The sequence below is a fragment of the Nomascus leucogenys genome, chromosome 9, assembly GCF_006542625.1.
Source record: "Nomascus leucogenys isolate Asia chromosome 9, Asia_NLE_v1, whole genome shotgun sequence".
In the NCBI taxonomy this organism is placed as follows: domain Eukaryota; kingdom Metazoa; phylum Chordata; class Mammalia; order Primates; family Hylobatidae; genus Nomascus; species Nomascus leucogenys.
The window spans coordinates 100079248-100097388 of NC_044389.1; the positions used below are offsets into that span (position 1 = coordinate 100079248).

The window sequence follows — 18141 nt, forward strand, 5'->3', positions numbered from 1 at the left end:
AAAGGTTAGGATAGTACATTTTATGTTGTATGTATTTTACCAAAATTAAAAAAGAAGTTAAAATAATTTAAATGAAACAAGACCAATTGTACAACTATAGTCTTACATCTGTAGTAGGAGTGGGCCAGGCAGAATAGAAAATTCCCAAAGGCCTTTTAAAATACACTGGCAAGATACTACTTAGCCCAGGGCCTGGTGGCTAGGCTGGTCCTCTCCGTTCCAATCGGAGGCCTCTGCCGCAAACATGCTCCACCAGATCATGGGTCAGGCCAAGAAGCATCCAAACTTGATCCCCCTCTTAGTATTTATTGGAGCTAGAGGTACTGGAGCAGGACTGTATCTCTTGCGTCTGGCATTGTTCAATCTAGATGTTAGTTGGGACTGAAAGAATCACCCAGATCCCTGGAACAAACTGGGTCCCGATGATCAATACAACTTCTACTCAATGAATGTGGATCACAGCAAACTGAAGAAAGAAGGTCCAGATTTCCAAATGAAATATTTCACTATAAAGCTGCTTTAGACTGAAGTTCTTCCAGAATCCGTCCGCACAATTTTCCACTTCACCAGGAAATAGTTCTTCTCTAAATGAATGAAATCATGTTGATATAATCTATTGGAGATTACACTGATTAATAAATAACTGAAACTTGAAAAAATAATACACTGGCAGCCATTCTACAGTGCTCCCATCCACCAAATAAACTTTAGATCTAAGATGCTGGAAGATGCCACTTGGTTCCAATTTTCCAAATTCTGGAATTAAGCCAGGGAAATAAGTAAAAATGTTTAGGAACATAGTGTTTCTATACAGGACAGTAAGATTTAGGAAGCCCCAGGGTCATCTGTAAACTTTTCCCTCCTTCCAAAGATTAATGCTGTAAAACATTTGTATTTTATAATACTTCAATCCAGTACTGTACCAACTTGTTTTCATTCTGGGGAACAGATATTCCCTGTTTGTCATTGTTTTCTAGTGTGTCACTGGTTTTTGATGCCCTCATTTTATTTTTCCAGGATTATTTGTTTTCTTATTCTTTTTTAGAGCAGTTCTTAGTCAAAACTTCTTGAAAATTCAGATAAATATATGTCTGCTGAGTTTCCTTTGCCTTAAGTTTTAAAAACTCTTTTAGAGAACCCTTCTGGCAGATTAGAGTGGCTGATTTGATTGATAGGCTTGCTCTGGCCAGTTTCCTGTTGGTTACCCGAGCGGGCTACTGGTTCTCCAACAATCCATGTTCATAGAGATGAGCTGCAGGAACCTCACTCATCTGTATTTGCTATTATCCTAAAGTTTCACAGAGGTGACATGTGACATTTTGCCTCAGAAATAGTTGCGGTTGTTAAAGGCAATATTGTTTTCCCTTTTGTGTTTTGGCCCCATTTGCCCTTCTTACAGAATTTTAGTTGTCTCAACGCCAAACAGCTGACGGGCTTTGAAATCGCTCTGCAGTGTTCATCTTTTGATACTTCTAGCTCATTGCGTTTTAAAGACATAGTCTCCCTTGGGAAAAAAAGCCATAAAATGCTCCTAATATCTTCTGCAAATAAAGGACCCACACCAAAAAATTCAGGTGGCTCTTTAAAGTCTCATTTTCCTCACTGAGCGGGTTCTGATGATTATCTTTGCAAAACCACTGCGGAGACTTCCGGTGGCCTAGCAGCACATTTGAACAAGATCATTTCAGCAAAGCAAAGGACAGGGCTGCTCTGTACAGAATGCAATAGCAAATAAGAAAGGCTGAACTTCACCGGTCTTCTATTTGGCAATACTACAGAGTGCCTCCCTTCCCTCTTCGGAGAGAGACAGCGGGCAATTTCAGCACAGAAGGCCGTGCACGTTTGCTTGGAAATCCAGGTCATGACCTTGACTTTGGGAAAGCCAGGGTGGCCTACCTGAAACTGTCCAATCCCCCAGCATCGTGGACACGTCCCCATGTCCCTCAAAATGTCTGTTCTGGTCTGAGCCGTCCGTAGTAGTATCCAGGGAAAGCAGGGGTAGCTCAAAAATTTCTGTCAAGAGTTTTAGTGCTGCAAGCCTGATAGGGACAGGGAGGTGGAGGGTTGGAAATACTCTGTTTTGACTTTGAATTTGATTTTATAATGTATTAGATGGATAGATAGATGCGAAATGGAATTGTTAACATGTATGTGGAGGGGCGGGAAGAGCTTCTGGAAAGCCCCAGCCCTGAGTGCCTAGTCCTGTGTGGGAAAAACCCCTGCACGGGTTGGGAGCGCTCCCTAATTCGTCCAGAAGTAAAATCGCATGGCCTGTGTTCCAAAAATGCCGCCACTCAGGATGTCAAGTCTGTACGTTTGCAGCCTTGAAAGCGAAGTCCCAGGCAGAGGCACCGCGCAGGCCTCGATGTACAGGACTCGGCCCTGTGCAGGGCTGGCCGCGGTGAGCAGGGTTGGAGCTGGCGGGGCGGGGCGGGGCGGGGCCAGCTGGGAGGGGCTGCAGCGGTGGGCGGGGTTAGAGGGCGGGATTGAAGCCGGCAGGGCAGGGAGAGGCGGGGCTGGAGGGGAGGGGCCTTAGAGGCGGGCGGGGTTAGGGAGCTGGATTGAAGCCGGCGGGACGGAGAGAGGCGGGGCTTGATGGGGAGGGACGAAGAGGTGGGCGGGGTTCAAGCCCGTGGGGCAGGGCGGGGCCGGCGGGCAGGGCGTGGACGGTGAGGGGCGGGGACGGAGGGCGGGGAGGGGCGGGGACGGAGGGCGGGGAGGGGCGGGGCGGGGGCGGAGGGTGGGGCGGGGCGGGGCGGGCGGGGCGCAGCGCCTGGGCTCCGACTCCAAGCAGTACGGCGGGAGGCACTAGAGGGAGCTGCGGCCACGCCGGCCGCGCCCGCCCCGCCGCGCCGGCCCGGCCCCGAGCACCGCCTCCCCAGCCAGCGCCGCCGCGATGGCGGAGGACAGCGAGTCTGCGGCCAGCCAGCAGAGCCTGGAACTGGACGACCAGGACACGTGCGGGATAGACGGGGACAATGAGGAGGAGACGGAGCACGCCAAAGGGTAGGGGCGGCGCGCGGGCGCACCGGGCGCGACAGGGCGGGGACCGCGCGCGCCAGGGTCTCCGGCTTGGGGGAGGCTCCCAGGACTGGGGGCTCTTCGGCCGCTCCGCCCCGCGATGGCTTCTCCGTGGCGCGGATCCCATGGTGAGGTCCAGGGCGCGCGGCTCGCGGGAGAGGACAGTGCGCGGGGAGGCGAGGCCCGGGGTGGGCGGGGAGGCTGGGGCCCGGGCGGGGAGACGCTACTGTCACCTGCCGCGCGCCCCCGGCCAGCCTCGTCCATCCCCGCCGGCGGCCTGGCCCAGGAGGCGCGTGTTGCCCTCGCCCGCGGGTGGCTCTGGTGGGCGCCGAGGAGAGGCGCTACGCCTTTCCCTTTGTGGCGGCCGCAGCCTGGGGTAGGAGGTCGCCCTCCTCTGCCCCCTGCCATTCTTGTTAAGTCCCTTCAGACCCCCTCTCCGCCGCCGCCACCCGAAAAGAATGGGCAAAGACGTGGGTGGAGCGGCGTGGAGGTGCCCCTGGTGGTGTCGGGGCTGCCGGCGGCGAACTGCGCAAAGTTCTGGCGTCGAGGGGGTCCCGGGCCCGGCCCCTGCTGGGGATACTGGGCTTTGCACCGCCTCGCGTGTCCCTAGAGCCCTTCAGAGCAGGGCCGAACCCCTGAACCGGGCTCCCGCTGACCTGGTCGCATCCCGTTTGCAAAGCTGGTATTTGATCTCCAAAACTCGATGCACCACGCATTTTCACACTTGATCGTGTTTCTGAATCCTTTGCCTTTGCCCCCGAACCCTGCAGACTTGATTTGCTCTTCTGTTGGAGAAAAGGATTGCTTCAGGTGAAGGCCGGTGTTGATGCTCTCTTTTTAGAGGCAGTGGGGCATTTTAAATAAAAACTGGTGTCCTTTTAAAGTGCTGTTTGCATTACCCTTTTACCCTATTGGATTCAAACTATGCGCTGGCACAGAGCGGTTCTTGCTACACCCTTAAAAGTGAGATTTTTCGAACCATGGTGAGTGATGGAGAAGTGGGTCAGCTTAAAAAACATGATAGGGAGGCCTGAGTCACAGATGGTTTACTCAGTTCATAGATTCTTGAAATGATTGATCATTGAAAGTGTAAATCATTTGCATTCTACTTGTCTACTTTAAGATTTATTAAAGAAAGGGACTTTTGACCGATCTCTAATTCATTGTAAAATATTAACAAGAAATCAAGAAAAAGAAAAGCTGACTATGTGCATCTCCCATTTGCAAGTTGTTTTTATTTTTGCTGTGAATACTTCAGTGGCGGCTGCAAGTATCGAATGTTCGAGTCTAGAATATTTTTTTTTTAAAGAGAGGAAAGGAGATTGCACAGGAATCTGAACCTGAGCTCTGTTTATGCAGGGATAGAAACGTGCTTGTGATAGATAGCTAAATACAAATATGTTTTTGAAACGGTAGTTCTAGTGCCAGAAATGGGCCCAGGTGCAGATGCAAGCTGATGGATTAGCTTCAGTACCTGTGTTATCTTTCTGGAGAGACGCTGGACTTTTATCTTCTCTGCTGTAATTTCCGTTTATTGTTCCTCCTTTGATTGATATTCTAGGTTGGGGGCTTGATTAGGACTTCTTTGCTTACACTGTTGAGAATGTCCCTAGTACAAAGAGTTCCTCATCTGTGTGCGCATTGATGTGAGCCTGTCCCCCGACACCTTTCAAGAAGCTAAAGTTTCCAGAGTAGCACCCAGAGGCATCTGTGCTGCCTTCGGAAGTTTTCAGTTTTGTATATCAGCACATTCATTATATATTAGAAAGGTTAATCAAAATTTAGAGATGCCCCAGGGACTGAAATGTTTTAACCAAGAGCAGATACCATGTTAATAGCTTCTAGTGGGAAAAGATTAACATAATGGATGTACTGTACTCTATTTAAATGTAAGGAGATTAGGAAAACTCCAAATGACTGCTCTCCTTGGTTTGCCTGTTTGGATTTGAATTTAGACAATGTGTGCCAAATTTGGGGGAGTAAATGTGTTTTATTTGGCTCATGTACTGATGATATCGCAGTAGAAACCTAGGTTTTCTTTAAGTAGCTCAAGTTTGTAAATGTTAAAATTTGAAAGACTCTTTTTCTGTACTCGGCCTCTTCATTCCCATCAGTTTAAATAAATAACAAATAATGAGCCTTTGGATGAATCAGTAAGAACATGTTTCACCTCTTAAAGGCAGTTTGTCAATTTGAGGCCACCAGGCAGTGGCCAGTGCAGAGAGGTAATTTACTGAATAGTACCCTTGTGGCCTGCAAGAATTCATTTACCCCACCACTCAGTGTAATGTATTTGCTAGTCGTTTTAGACATATTAAGTTGAAACAAGAGCCTCAGATAAAAGGGAAATACCCACTTAGAGTCTTGTTTTGCACCAAAATGTAAGTATGTAAATATGTAAAACTACATATGCTTTTATTTTCATGGAATTTTCTTCATGGACTAAAAAGGGTATTTCATTTTATAGATAATGCTAAGAGCCCATGAATGAAATGTCATATGTTTTATGTTTAATTAAAAGCAATGGCATAAGTATTATAAAATACTTGAGTCTCACTGTCTTTATATCTTGTTTTTCATGGAAAATGTACCTTTTTTATTTTTATTTTTATTTTTTTTGAGATGGAGTCTTGCTCTGTCACGCAGGCCGGGAGTGCGGTGGTGCAATCTCGGCTCACTGCAACCTCCGCCTCCTGAATTCAAGCAATTCTCCTGTCTCAGCCTCCTGAGTAGCTGGGATTCCAGGCGCATGCCACCACACCCAGCTAATTTTTGTATTTTTAGTAGAGATGGGGTTTCACCATGTTTGCCAGGCTGGTCTCGAACTCCTGACCTTAGGTGATCTGCCTGCCTCGGCCTCCCAAAGTGCTGGGATTACAGGTGTAAGCCAGTGTAAAGAATTAAATGTACTCTTTAACTTTTCGGTCCACCCAAGCATGGAAGTGGCAAACCACTATAAAACTTTCATGAATTACAAAGAACGTGGGAGAAGAAGGGGTTGTCAGTTTTAATTAGTGAGACTATATTCAGACAAGTATAATTTTATTATTTTCAAACAATATGCGGCAATTAGAACCAGGCTAATAGAGGATTGCCTAAAGAGATACTTATATAACTTACTTTAACACATGATTTGCAATTAGAATTAGGGAGTAGGTCTTTATAAAGAGCTTGAAGGAGCCTGGAAAGACTTTCTACATAGATAAAAATTAACCTCAGTCCAGCTTCCTATATGAATTATTAGAAATAGTCCAGATTACTGAAGATTTCTGTTCTGCTATGGGTGGCAGTTGTACGAAAGAGGTGACCTGGAGGATGATTTTTTTTTTTTTTTTTTTGAGATGGAGTTTTGCTTTTGTCACCCAGGCTGGAGTGCAATAGCACGATCTTGGTGCACTGCAACCTCCGCCTCCCGGGTTCAAGCAATTCTCCTGCCTCAGCCTCCTGAGTAGCTGGATTACAGGCATGCATCACCACGCCCAGCTAATTTTGTATTTTTAGTAGAGACAGGGTTTTACTGTGTTGGTCAGGCTGGTCTCAAACTCCTGACCTCAGGTGATCACCTCAGGTGATCCCCCGCCTCGGCCTCCCAAAGTGCTGGGATTACAGGCGTGTGCCACCACACCCGGCTAATTTTGTACTTTTAGTAGGGACGGGGTTTTACCATGTTGGTCAGGCTGGTCTTGAACTCCTGACCTGGGGTGATCCCCCCACCTCGGCCTCCCAAAAGTGCTGAGATTATAGGCCATGGTGCCCAGCCTGGAGGATGAATTTCCTAGGAGCTTTCACGGTTGGATCTGAGGTTAAGATGTTCAAGGATCTTTAATACTTCCCTCATTTTGCTATGTTCTTGCCTTCTGTTACTTTCTTCTGAAGAGCTTTGGGGACATTGAGGACAGGGCAAATTGTTGAAGAATCATTTAGAACCCACTGTCTTCTTGCTATCCTTTTGATGTCCAGCTTTTCCAGTTATGAAGTGCATTTGGTATTGGTCATGATCTCTTACTGAGCTAATGTTATTGTCCATTGCTGAAGACAGAGTCAAACAGAATTCGTGTGGAACTTTGGTAATAAAACTAAATCTCTCCCCTTGCTTTACCAACATTGACTTACAGAGCGCATATACTTCCTAGAAAAATAGATGTTTCTTGTAGCTTTCCATTAAGGGAGCTTTTCCCTCAATAGTCACTGGAAGCAGCTACTAAGAAGATTTATATAGGAACCAAAATAAACATAGGTGAGTATGTCTTTGTTGGCAGATACGTGACTAAATTAGTCCCTGGGGTAGACATGAAATAGTTTTAGTATTTAAGGGTTAAGACCTTTTTTTTTTTTTGGAGACCAAGTCTCGCTCTGTTCCCCAGGCTGGAGTGCAGTGGCGTGATCTCAGCTCACTGCAAGCTCCGCCTCCCAGGTTCATGCTATTCTCCTGCCTCAGCCTCCTGAGTAGGTGGGACTACAGGTGCCCGCCACCACGCCCGGCTAATTTTTTTGTATTTTTAGTAGAGATGGGGTTTCACCGTGTTAGCCAGGATGGTCTCGATCTCCTGACCTCATGATCCACCCACGTCGGCCTCCCAAAGTGCTGGGATTACAGGTGTGAGCCACCGTGCCCGGCCTAAGATGTTTTTAAGGGTTCTTTTTCTTAGAAAGATTGAAGATCTGGTATTGGACAAAGATGAAAACTTTGGAATTCTTTTAACAAAGAACATAACCTATCTTCTACCATCCCCACTTTAGGGGGGTGAAAAAAAGGAAGAAGTTCTTCTTTGGGCGCTATGTTGTTGTATCTGACTTTATCTGTCTATTGTTGAAATTGGGTTGGGAACTTGCCCTTTGTCAGCTGTGTGGTATCAGTGGGAAAACGCAGAAACATATTATGACTTGCAATAGATTTTTCTTATGGAAAATTTAGGGATAACTAAAAGCTGCCCTTTCTGAAATTTGATCTGTTATCAATCTGTATAAATCTAAATGTAAAAATGAATTAACAACAGTCCTTTGCCTGAGGGACCTCCTCAAATCAAGAACTACAGTTTGAAATGATCAAGTATCTGCTAAGACTTGCATCTGAATGGATGATGTCACCGTTTGGCCCAGAACAAACTTTTTCCGGGGTTGTCTAAATATAGGACAGATACTTTGCCATCTTTATTAGCACAAATGTACGCTATACATCTATACTAGTTAAAATCACTTTATTTTAACAGAACCAAGTTCTACTCCAAGTTCAAGAAATTGTTGTTTCATTTGAAAACATGTTAATGACTTTTTAAAAATACGCTTATTCAAAAATCAAACAATAGGGCCAGGTGTGGTGGCTCATGCCTGTCATCCCAGTGCTTTGGGAAGCCAAGGCGGAGGATCGCTTGAGGCCAAGAATTCAAGATCAGCCTGGGCAACATAGCAAGACCCTATCTCGACAAAATAAAAAATGAGCTAGACATGGTGGTGCATGCGTATAGTTCCAGCTACTTGGGAGGCTGAGGTGGGAGAATTGCTTCAGCCCAGAGAGCTGTGATCGCACTACTGTACTCCAGCCTGGGCAACAGAATGAGACTCTGTCTAAAAATATACATACGTATATATATATATATATATATATGTATATATATATATGTGTATGTATCTCTTATATGTATATATTTATATATCACATATATAAATATCAAAAAATATCAAATATATAGATATATAAATATCAAATATATATATATAAATATCAAATATAGATATATAATATCAAATACATAGAGATATATAAATCAAATATATATAAATAAAATATATATATATCAAACAATAAAGTATATAAGGTAGAGTGAAAGCCCCTGGTCACCTTATTTCCCAGAGATGTCACCACTGATAATGAACTCACTTTTTAATATGTGTGTGTGTTTAACATCGCTGGGATCTTACTGTACCTGGGTGCATGTTACCATGTATCTTTCACTGACTCTTACTGTTGTGTGCTGGAATTTTCTGGGGTGATAGTAATCCAGTTGGGCAGTCATCAACACATGGAGCACTTGCATGTGACAAGTGTGACTGAGCTGAATTTTTTTATTTTATTTGAATTAATTTAAATTTAAATAGCCCTATGTGACTGGTGGCTATCATACTGGACAGCTCAGATCATATTCAGTCTTTGTATTTTGTTTATAAGCTTTCCTGGTACTCAAAAATATCTGTATTTTATTTCCTGTCTTTGGTAGAATATGTCTAGTTTTCGTTCTTGTTTTCTTCTGTGGATTATCTGTATGCCTTTTTTTTTTTTTTTTTTTTTTTTTTTTTGAGGCAAGGTCTCACTCTGTCTCCTGGGCTGGAGTGCAGTGGCACAATCTCAGCTCACTGCAGCCTTGACCTCCTGGACTCAAGTGATCCTCCCACCTCAGCCTCTCAAGTAGCTAAGACTACAGGCACATGCCACCACACCTGGCTAATTTTTGTATTTTTGTAGAGACAGGGTCTCACTATGTTGTCTAGGCTGGTCTCGAACTCCTGAGCTCAAGCAGTTCACCCACCTCGGTCTCCCAAAGTGCTGGGACTGCAGGCGTGAGCCACCGTGCCTGGCGATCTGTACATTTTGAACAAGTATGTTTTCGTCTATATTTCTTTATCCATATCAAAAAATTAACCGCCATTTAAAATATTCTACCATCTCAGAAGAAAAATCGTGTAGGATATTTTGACTTCTTTTCATTTCCTAGGTTTAATTGAAATAACCTGGAATTGTAATTCTTTTATTTTTGCCCTTGCGTCACTAGAGACTTTTTTTTTTAACTATTACATGTTTCACATCCCTGTTAACAAAAACATTTTAGACTTTCCTGACAGCTTTATTGTTTTTATGGGTTTCCATTGTTCCTTATAAAACACATCCTCCCGGCCAGGCATGGTGGCTCACGCCTGTAATCCCAGCACTTTGGGAGGCCGAGGTGGGTGGATCACTTGAGGTCAGGAGTTCGAGACCAGCCTGGACAACATGGTGAAACCTCATCTCTACTGAAAATACAAAAAAAATTAGCCAAGTGTGGTGGCAGGCATATGTAATCCCAGCTACTCGGGAGGCTGAGGCAGGCAGGAGAATCACTTGAACCCTGGAGGTGGAGGTTGCAGTGAGTTGAGATCGCACCATTGCACTCTAGCCTGGGCGAAAGAGCAAGACTCTGTCTCAAAAAAATAAAAGTAAAAAATAAAACACATCCTCTCTTTTTCTTCTTTAACAGCATTCTCACATGATTTTTTTTCTTAGAGTGTGTGGATGATGTATTTTGAGTTCTTGCGTGTCTGAAAATGCCATTCTTTTCCCCTCCCACATAATGCATAGCCTGGATGTGCATGTGACTATGATAACAATCGTTTTCCTTGAAACTCCATAAACGTTGTTTTAATATCTTTCAGCACTTACTGGTACAGATGTTGTTTTCTTTGTTTTGTTTTTGATTTTTGAGGCAGAGTCTCGCTCTGTCACCTAGGCCAGGCTGGTCTCGAACTCCTGACCTTGACCTCAGGTGATCCACCTGACTCGGTTCCCTCAAAGTGCTGGGACTACAGGTGTGAGCCACTGCGCCTGGCCAGATGCTGTTTTCTCCGCTTCTCTTTCTTTTGTAGGTAACCTTATTCTTTTTGTCTGTTTTAACTTGTTTTCAGTCTAGAAGCTTCTGGCATTTTTTCCCTGTTGTTCTATTACCAAAGGGTTTCCATGTCCTTTGACATGCTGGGATCGCCTTTCCTTTTTTTTTTTCTTTAATTTTTTTATTTTTTGAGATGGAGTCTCACTCTGTTGCCCAGGCTGGAGTGTAGTGTCGTGATCTTTGCTCACTGCAAACTCCACCTCCCAGGTTCAAGCGATTCTCCTGCCTCAGCCTCCCTAGTAGCCAGCATTATAGGCGCGCACGGCTAATTTTTGTATTTTTAGTAGAGACGAGGTTTCACCACGTTGGCCAGGCTGGTCTCGAACTCCTGACCTCAAGTGATCTCCCCACCTCAGCCTCCCAAAGTGCTGGGATTACAGGCGTGACCCACCACGCCTGGTACCTTTCCTTTACTATCTAAACAAAATGGCCCGAGCTGATACATGTTCATGGGGGTTTCTCGGGGTCTTAGGTTTTCATGGTCCTCAGGCACACCCACACTGCAGCCAACTTGCCCTGTCACTGGGCTCCTTGTGCCTGTGTGTCCTTAGGGTGCTCTTTTTCTTCACCATTTGACCTTGGGTGGAACACGGTTATCTTCAGTTCTGTGTCTCTCACCACTCTCCTCCCAGGAATCACTAAAATCCAGCTATTGTGCACAGCAGTTGCTGAAGCGTTTGTGGCTAATGGGGAGGGAGGGAGGTCTGATTACAGAGTAGCGCAAAAAACAACTTTGAATTCAGCGTCAGACATCATTGTTCACCAAGAGGAATTTGTTACTGTCCGCGCCTTTCTATGGGTCATGGCTTCCTCTGCTTCTGAGAGAGTCTTCTGATCTTTCTTCTCCTCTTCTCTAAATTCAAGGTCAGCCCAAATGTCCTTTCTTTCATGAAGCCTTCCACAGCCGCTATGATCAAAGGCGCTGACCCCTGCCAGAGGCCCTGTAGCTCTTAGTGAGTGTGTCTTTCCCATGACATCTTTCCCAGTTGCTCTCACCTTATCTCCCCAGCCCTCCGCTCGGGCAGACCCTCATTCTCCTGCCCCAAGCTGTGGCTCCTAGAGGTAAGTTCCTTGTCCACAATCACAAACGGGAGATGTGGGTCTTTGCGTCTGTTGCTTTATGTGTGTGTAGCATCTACCAACCAGCTTGAGTAAAAGGTTTTATTTTGCTGGGCGCAGTGGCTCACGCCTGTAATCCCAGCACTTTGGGAGGCTGAGGCGGGTGGATCACCTGAGGTCAGTAGTTCGAGAGCAGCCTGGGGTACATGGTGAAACCCCGTCTCTACTGAAAATACAAAAATTAGTCTGGCATGATGGCGGGCACCTGTAATCCCAGCTACTTGGGAGGCTGAGGCAGAATTGATTGAACCCGGGAGACGGAGATCACTTTATAAGCACACACTGCAGTGAGCCGAGATTGCGCCACTGTACTCCAGTGAGCCTGGGCGACAGTGAGACTCTGTCTCAGTCAATCAATCAATCAATCAATATTTTAAAACGGTTTTATTTAAATATACGATAGGTTATCTGAAAATAAAGTATGGCTGGACTTTATTAGAATTAAACATTAGAAAGTCAAGTTCCCAAGGTCCATCTGTCTTTCTAACCTCTCTCCCTTTCTGTCTCCCTCTCTGTCAGCTAGACTGCCCCAAGCATCTGTTCCTTAGCGCAGATTCTCCAGAAAGGATCTCACTGGTTTCTGGCTAAGAAAGGGATTATCCAGGCATGATCCAGTCCACTGTGATGGAGAAGGGAAAGGGAGGGGTAGGAGAGAATTGTGTGGTACAACATGGCCACTGAGGGCCACATCTTTGGTGAAACCTGTGGGCAAAGGGAGTTTTCAGGGAAGGACATAGTGAACAATGCTGGCCCCTTGCTGGGACTGAATTGTATCTGCCTCCCAATTCATATGTTGAAGCCTAAATCCCCAACGTGATGGTGTCTGGAGGTGGCACCTTTGGAGGGTAAATAGCTCACAAGGGTGGTGCCCCCATGAATAGGATCAGTGTATGCTTATAAAGTGATAAAGAATCCAGCGCTTTGTTCCTCTGCCAAGAATGAGGCCCTCACCAAAAACCTGACCCTGCTGGCACCCTGATCTTGATGGACTTCCAGCCTCCAGAACTGTAAGAAATAAATGTCTGTTCTTTAAGTAATCAGTCTATCGTATTCTTTAATAGCAGGCTGAACTAAGACACACCTCAAAACATGTCTGCAGAACGCAGTGTGTGTCTGCCTGTCTACTCACAGGTAGATTGTGTGCATGGAGACAGCACTTTCAGTCTACGATCCTTGGGATACCTGGTACCTTGCACGTGTTTGTAACTTACTAAAGATTTGCGGAATGGATTCCAATAGCTCTTAATTCCCATTGACAAATTTATTTCAAATTGTCTTTATTTTATGTGCATTAAGGATATGTGAAGGCTTTTCTTTTTCTACTTCTCATTGAGAGGACTTTGGCTGTAGAGTTTTTAGTTCCCTCAGTGTTCCAGCTCATACAGTACCTTCCCAGAGAAGGTTGGGGATTCAGTTAATATAAGAAATTCCCATAGTTTTTTCCTTTAGTGTTTCTTTTTTTGAGAGGGCAGGGGGATACTTGTTCTTCACTATTTTAGGGGTATTTATTAACATTTTAAGAAAACTAAAGAAAGAGCCAGTAAAGGCAGAGTGCTTATTTTGGTTTCCAAATGAAGTTTTTAAAAAGTTCTTTTTGCGGCCGGGCGCGATGGCTCACGCTTGTAATCCCAGCACTTTGGGAGGCCGAGGCGGGCGGATCACGAGGTCAGGAGATCGAGACCACGATGAAACCCCGTCTCTACTAAAAATAAAAAAAATTAGCTGGGCGTGGTGGCGGGCGCCTGTAGTCCCAGCTGCTCGGAGAGGCTGAGACAGGAGAATGGCGTGAACCTGGGAGGCGGAGCTTGCAGTGAGCCGAGATTTGCGCCACTGCACTCCAGCCTGGGCTACAGAGCGACACTCCGTCTCAAAAAAAAAAAAAAAAAAAAAAAAAAGTTCTTTTTGCGAAACCACTTTTTTTTTTTTTTTTTTTTTTTTTGGAGGCAGAGTCTAGCTCTGTCACTCAGGCTGGAGTGCAGTGGCGCAATCTTGGCTCACTGCAACCTCCGCCTCCTGGGTTCACGCGATTCTCCTGCCTCAGCCTCCTGAGTAGCTGGGATTACAGGCATGTGCCACCATGCCCAGCTAATTTTTGTATTTTTAGTAGAGACGGGGCTTCACCATGTTGGTCAGGCTGGTTTCGAACTCCTGACCTTGTGATCCTTCTGCCTCGGCCTCCCAAAGTGCTGAGATTACAGGCGTGAGCCCCTGCGCCTGGCCTGAAACCACATTTTTAATGTAGAACATTTGAATGAATCACTAAGCAAAAACGCCATGCCTTGGTATACTCATATATACATTTTCCTATTTATAAATATTTACAAAAATGCAAATATAGTAGCCCCCGCCCCGTATTAATCCGTTCTCATGCTGCTATAAGGATGAATGTTAAACCAGGTAATTTTTAAAGGAAAGAAGTTTAATTGACTCACAGTTCTGCATGGCTGGAGAGGCCTTAGGAAACTTAGATTCATGGCAGAAGGGGAAGCAAACACATCCTTCTTCACAGGGTGGCAGGAGAGAGAAGAATGAGAGTGAGGGGGGCGAAAGCCCTTTATAAAATCATCAGATTTCATGAGAACTCATTCTCTGTCATGAGTACAGCATGAGGGTAACCGCCCCCATGATTCGGTTACTTCCCGCCAGGTTCCTCCCATAACACGTGGGGATTATGGGAACTACAGTTCAATATGAGATTTGGATGGGGACACACCCAAACCACATCACCCCCTTATCTGTGATTTTGCTTTCTGCAGTTTCAGTTATGCTTGGTCAATGTTGGTTCGAAAATATTCAATGGAAAATTCCAGAAACAGTTCCTAAGTTTTAAATATGCCTTTCTGAGTAGCGTGATGAAATCTGGGGCCATCCCACCCTGTCCCGCCCTGGATGCGACTTTTCTCTTTGCCAGCGTCCCCGCCTGCAGGTCACTTAGTAGCCATCTCTGTGATCAGATTCACTGTCTTGGAATCACAGCGTTTGTGGTCAAGTCACCCTTACTTTACTTCCATGGCCCTAAAGCACAAGAGGAGTGGCACTGGCAGTTTGGATACACCATAGAGAAGCCATAAAGTGCTTTCTTAAGTGAAAAGGTGAAAGTTCCCTATAAGAAAAGAAGATCATATACTGTGGCTGTAAGAAGGAATCCTTGGGGCCAGGTGCAGTGGCTCATGTCTATAATCCCACCACTTTGGGAGGCCAAGGTGGGAGGATCACTTGAGCCCAGGAGTTCGAGATCAGTCTGGGTAATATAGCAAGATCCTGCCTCTACAAAAAAAAAAAAAAAAATTAGCCATGCATAGTGGCATACACCTGTACTCCTAGCTACCCAGGAGGCTGAGGCAGGAGGATCACTTGAGCCCAGAAGTTCAAGGGTACAGTGAGCTATGATTGCATCACTGCAGTTCAGCCTGGGTGACAGAGTGAGACCCAATCTCTTAAAAAAAAACACAACAAAAAAGGCTTTGCAGACGCCACTGCCGCCAGGAGCCCTGTACTACCAGCCCTGGTCAACCCCACCGTATTCTTCAACATCGCCATCGACAGCGAGCCCTTGGGGTGCGTCTCCTTTGAACTGTTTGCAGACAAGTTTCCAAAGACAGAAAACTTTCGTGCTCTGAGCACTGGAGAGAAAGGATTTGGTTATAAGGGTTCCTGCTTTCACAGAATTATTCTAGGGCTTTTGTGTCAGGGTGGTGACTTCACATGTCATAATGGCACTGGTGGCAAGTCTGTCTACAGGGAGAAATTTGATGATGAGAACTTTATTCTGAAGCATACAGGTCCTGGCATCTTGTCCATGGCAAATGCTTGACCCAACACAAACGATTCCCAGTTTTTCATCTGCACTGCCAAGACCAAGTAGTTGGATGGCAAGCATGTGGTCTCTGGCAAGGTGAAAGAAGGCATGAATATTGTGGAGGCCATGAAGTGCTTTGGGTCCAGGAATGGCAAGAGCAGCAAGAAGATCACCATTGCTAACTGTGGACAACTCTAATAAGTTTGACCTGTGTTTTATCTTAACCACCAGACCATTTCTTCTGTAGCTCAGAAGAGCACCCCACCACCCCATTTGCTCGCAGTATCCTAGAATCTTTGTGCTCTCACGGCAGTTCCCTTTGGGTTCCATGTTTTCCTTGTTCCCTCCCATGCCTAGCTGGATTGCAGAGTTAAGTTTATGACTATGAAATAAAAACTAACAAAAAATATTAATAATCTACCCATAAAATTGTGAAAAAGGAAAAATACCTTTGTGCATAGGCTATGCAATTTAGGAGTGGGTACTAGCCATGGTTTTAGGCATCACCTGGGAGACTTGGAACACCTTCTTGAGGATAAGGGGCACCTACTGTATACTGTTTGTATTGATCTGTTGTCATTTGAAAGGACCTGAATGTCTTTCCAGGTCACCACACAGCCTGCACCTGAGTCAGGTCAGTTGGCTGGCCATCCCGTCATGTGGTTCTACGCAGGGTACCATTATTTATTTAGTCCCCTATTGCTGGACCCTCATGGCCAAGGCTGCCAGTGGGCCCCTTCTTCCACCATGACACTGTTTGCTCTGGACACCTGGAGGGCCCCACTTATCCCTCCTGGTGGCTGGGATATGCGTACTAGTGGTAGGAAGTCATCCCAGAGCACCTGCAACAAGCCAGCATCCTGGGGGCAGGGGAGACAGGACAGAGGGAGCCAGCCCTGCTGTCATCTTAGGGCACAGCTTCCCCACTGAGGGATGCAGAGACCTTTTCATGAAAGATAAACGTGCTTGTGTTGTGAGCGGCTGTTATTTTGGGACTGGAGCCCACACAGCTCAACCTGTATACTAACTAATGAAACATCTGTATGTAGCTTTGGCCTTAGAGACATTTTCTGTTTTCATTATGTAATTTTTTGAGTAAGTAGTATGACCTATTCAGAGGTCAGCTATGTGGTACAAAATTCAAAAGCCGTCAAGGGGAGGCAGCGAAGTTAAGTCTCATTCTCCCTGCACTGAGCTTCTCCCCGATAGGCAGCTCCTGTTGCCGGCTCTTGGCGTGTGCTTCCAGTGGTGGCAAGGATGAGGGCATGTGTACACGTGTGCCTCTGCAGGCCTTCAACACAAATGGCAGCATGCCTCTTGATTTTTCACTAACAGCATATCTCGGAGGTCATTATATATCAAAATACGTAGATCAACCTCCTTTTAGTTTTATTGTATTTTTTTAGAGATGGCGGAAGGGAGGTCTCACTGTGTTACCCAGGCTTGTCTCGAACTCCTGACTTCAAGCGATCCCCTGGAGTTGCTGGGATTACAGGCGTGAGCCACCATGTTCATCTCCAACCTCCTTTTTAAAAAGGCTGTATATGGGTCCTTTCCACTCAGAGACTACTCTCTCTATATATAGAGAGAGCTGTTTCTCTTTCCCTTCTCTTCTGACTATTAAACCTCCATTCCAAAAAAAAAAGGCGGGGGGCTGCTGTACATTGTAGCATTGAATGGGTACGCCATTACCTCTTTAATCCATCCCCTATTAGTAGAGAGTAAGGTAGTTTTTAGTCTTTTGTGCTAGTACACAGGGCTGAAGTTAATATCCTTGTACATGTATCACCTCTCCAGACTATTTCCTAATGAATATTTAAAAATCTTTCTCAGTTAAGTTTTAGGAAGGCAGTGTGGTGTGTTGAGATGAGTTTTAAACCAGGAACCAAGAAGCTTCCTTCACTAACCCTCCCTTGGACGTTGGAAGTCAGTTAACCCCTCTGGGGATGAGTGTCTTCATTGGTAGATGAAAAAAACTGCTTAAAAGGAGCCATTTGTCTTTAAAACTCATGATTTGACAAGTACATACTTTGTCCTGGGCCTGACCCCATCCTCAGGGATAACAGAAGGCTGGGGAAGGTTCTGAGAAGGAATAGCCCTGAGAAAACGAGAGACTTTATGTATCAGGGACCCATCAGACCCCAGGGTTCTTCTTGAGTTGACTTTTTGCTGTCACTTCCTAAGGAAAAGGGGAAAAGATATATTGTGGCAAAGGAGAGACCCCAGTCCTGCTTGTCCCAGCTTTAAGCCATCCCTTCTAGACACTGCCACTTGCTCCTTGTCTTACAGACAACTTCTCAGAGCTCTGTGGTATTTCTCTGCTTTTTAAAAATTCATTTGTTTCTTTCCTGTACCATCCCAGAGCGGACCATGACCTCTGGCTCCCTTTTGGATCTGGGAGGTGCATTTCCTGGAGTTTGAGGACTCCAGGTTCACCTTTGTGCTTCCTGGTGAAAAGCGCCATTTGTACAGCCTCACCAACTTGTCTTTGACTTTTGACTTTGCTCATAGAAATTGTTTTCTCTGTCATCTCTGGCCTTTGCCCTTGGACACATATCACAGGCT

General features: G+C 45.5%; 1 protein-coding gene and 1 pseudogene across 3 annotated transcripts in view; both read left to right on the forward strand.

Annotated features, from left to right (window-relative positions):
* Positions 1–35: 35 nt before the first annotated feature.
* Positions 36–1557, forward strand: LOC115836647 (annotated as a pseudogene).
* Positions 1558–2775: 1218 nt separating this feature from the next.
* Positions 2776–18141, forward strand: part of NMT2 (N-myristoyltransferase 2) — a 63355-nt gene continuing 47989 nt past the window's right edge. For all 3 annotated transcript variants that reach the window (XM_030819256.1, XM_030819255.1, XM_030819257.1), the window contains exon 1: positions 2776–3006. In XM_030819256.1, the coding sequence (XP_030675116.1) occupies positions 2897–3006 (110 nt within the window). In that variant the 5' untranslated portion in view covers positions 2776–2896. The remainder of the gene's footprint in view (positions 3007–18141) is intronic.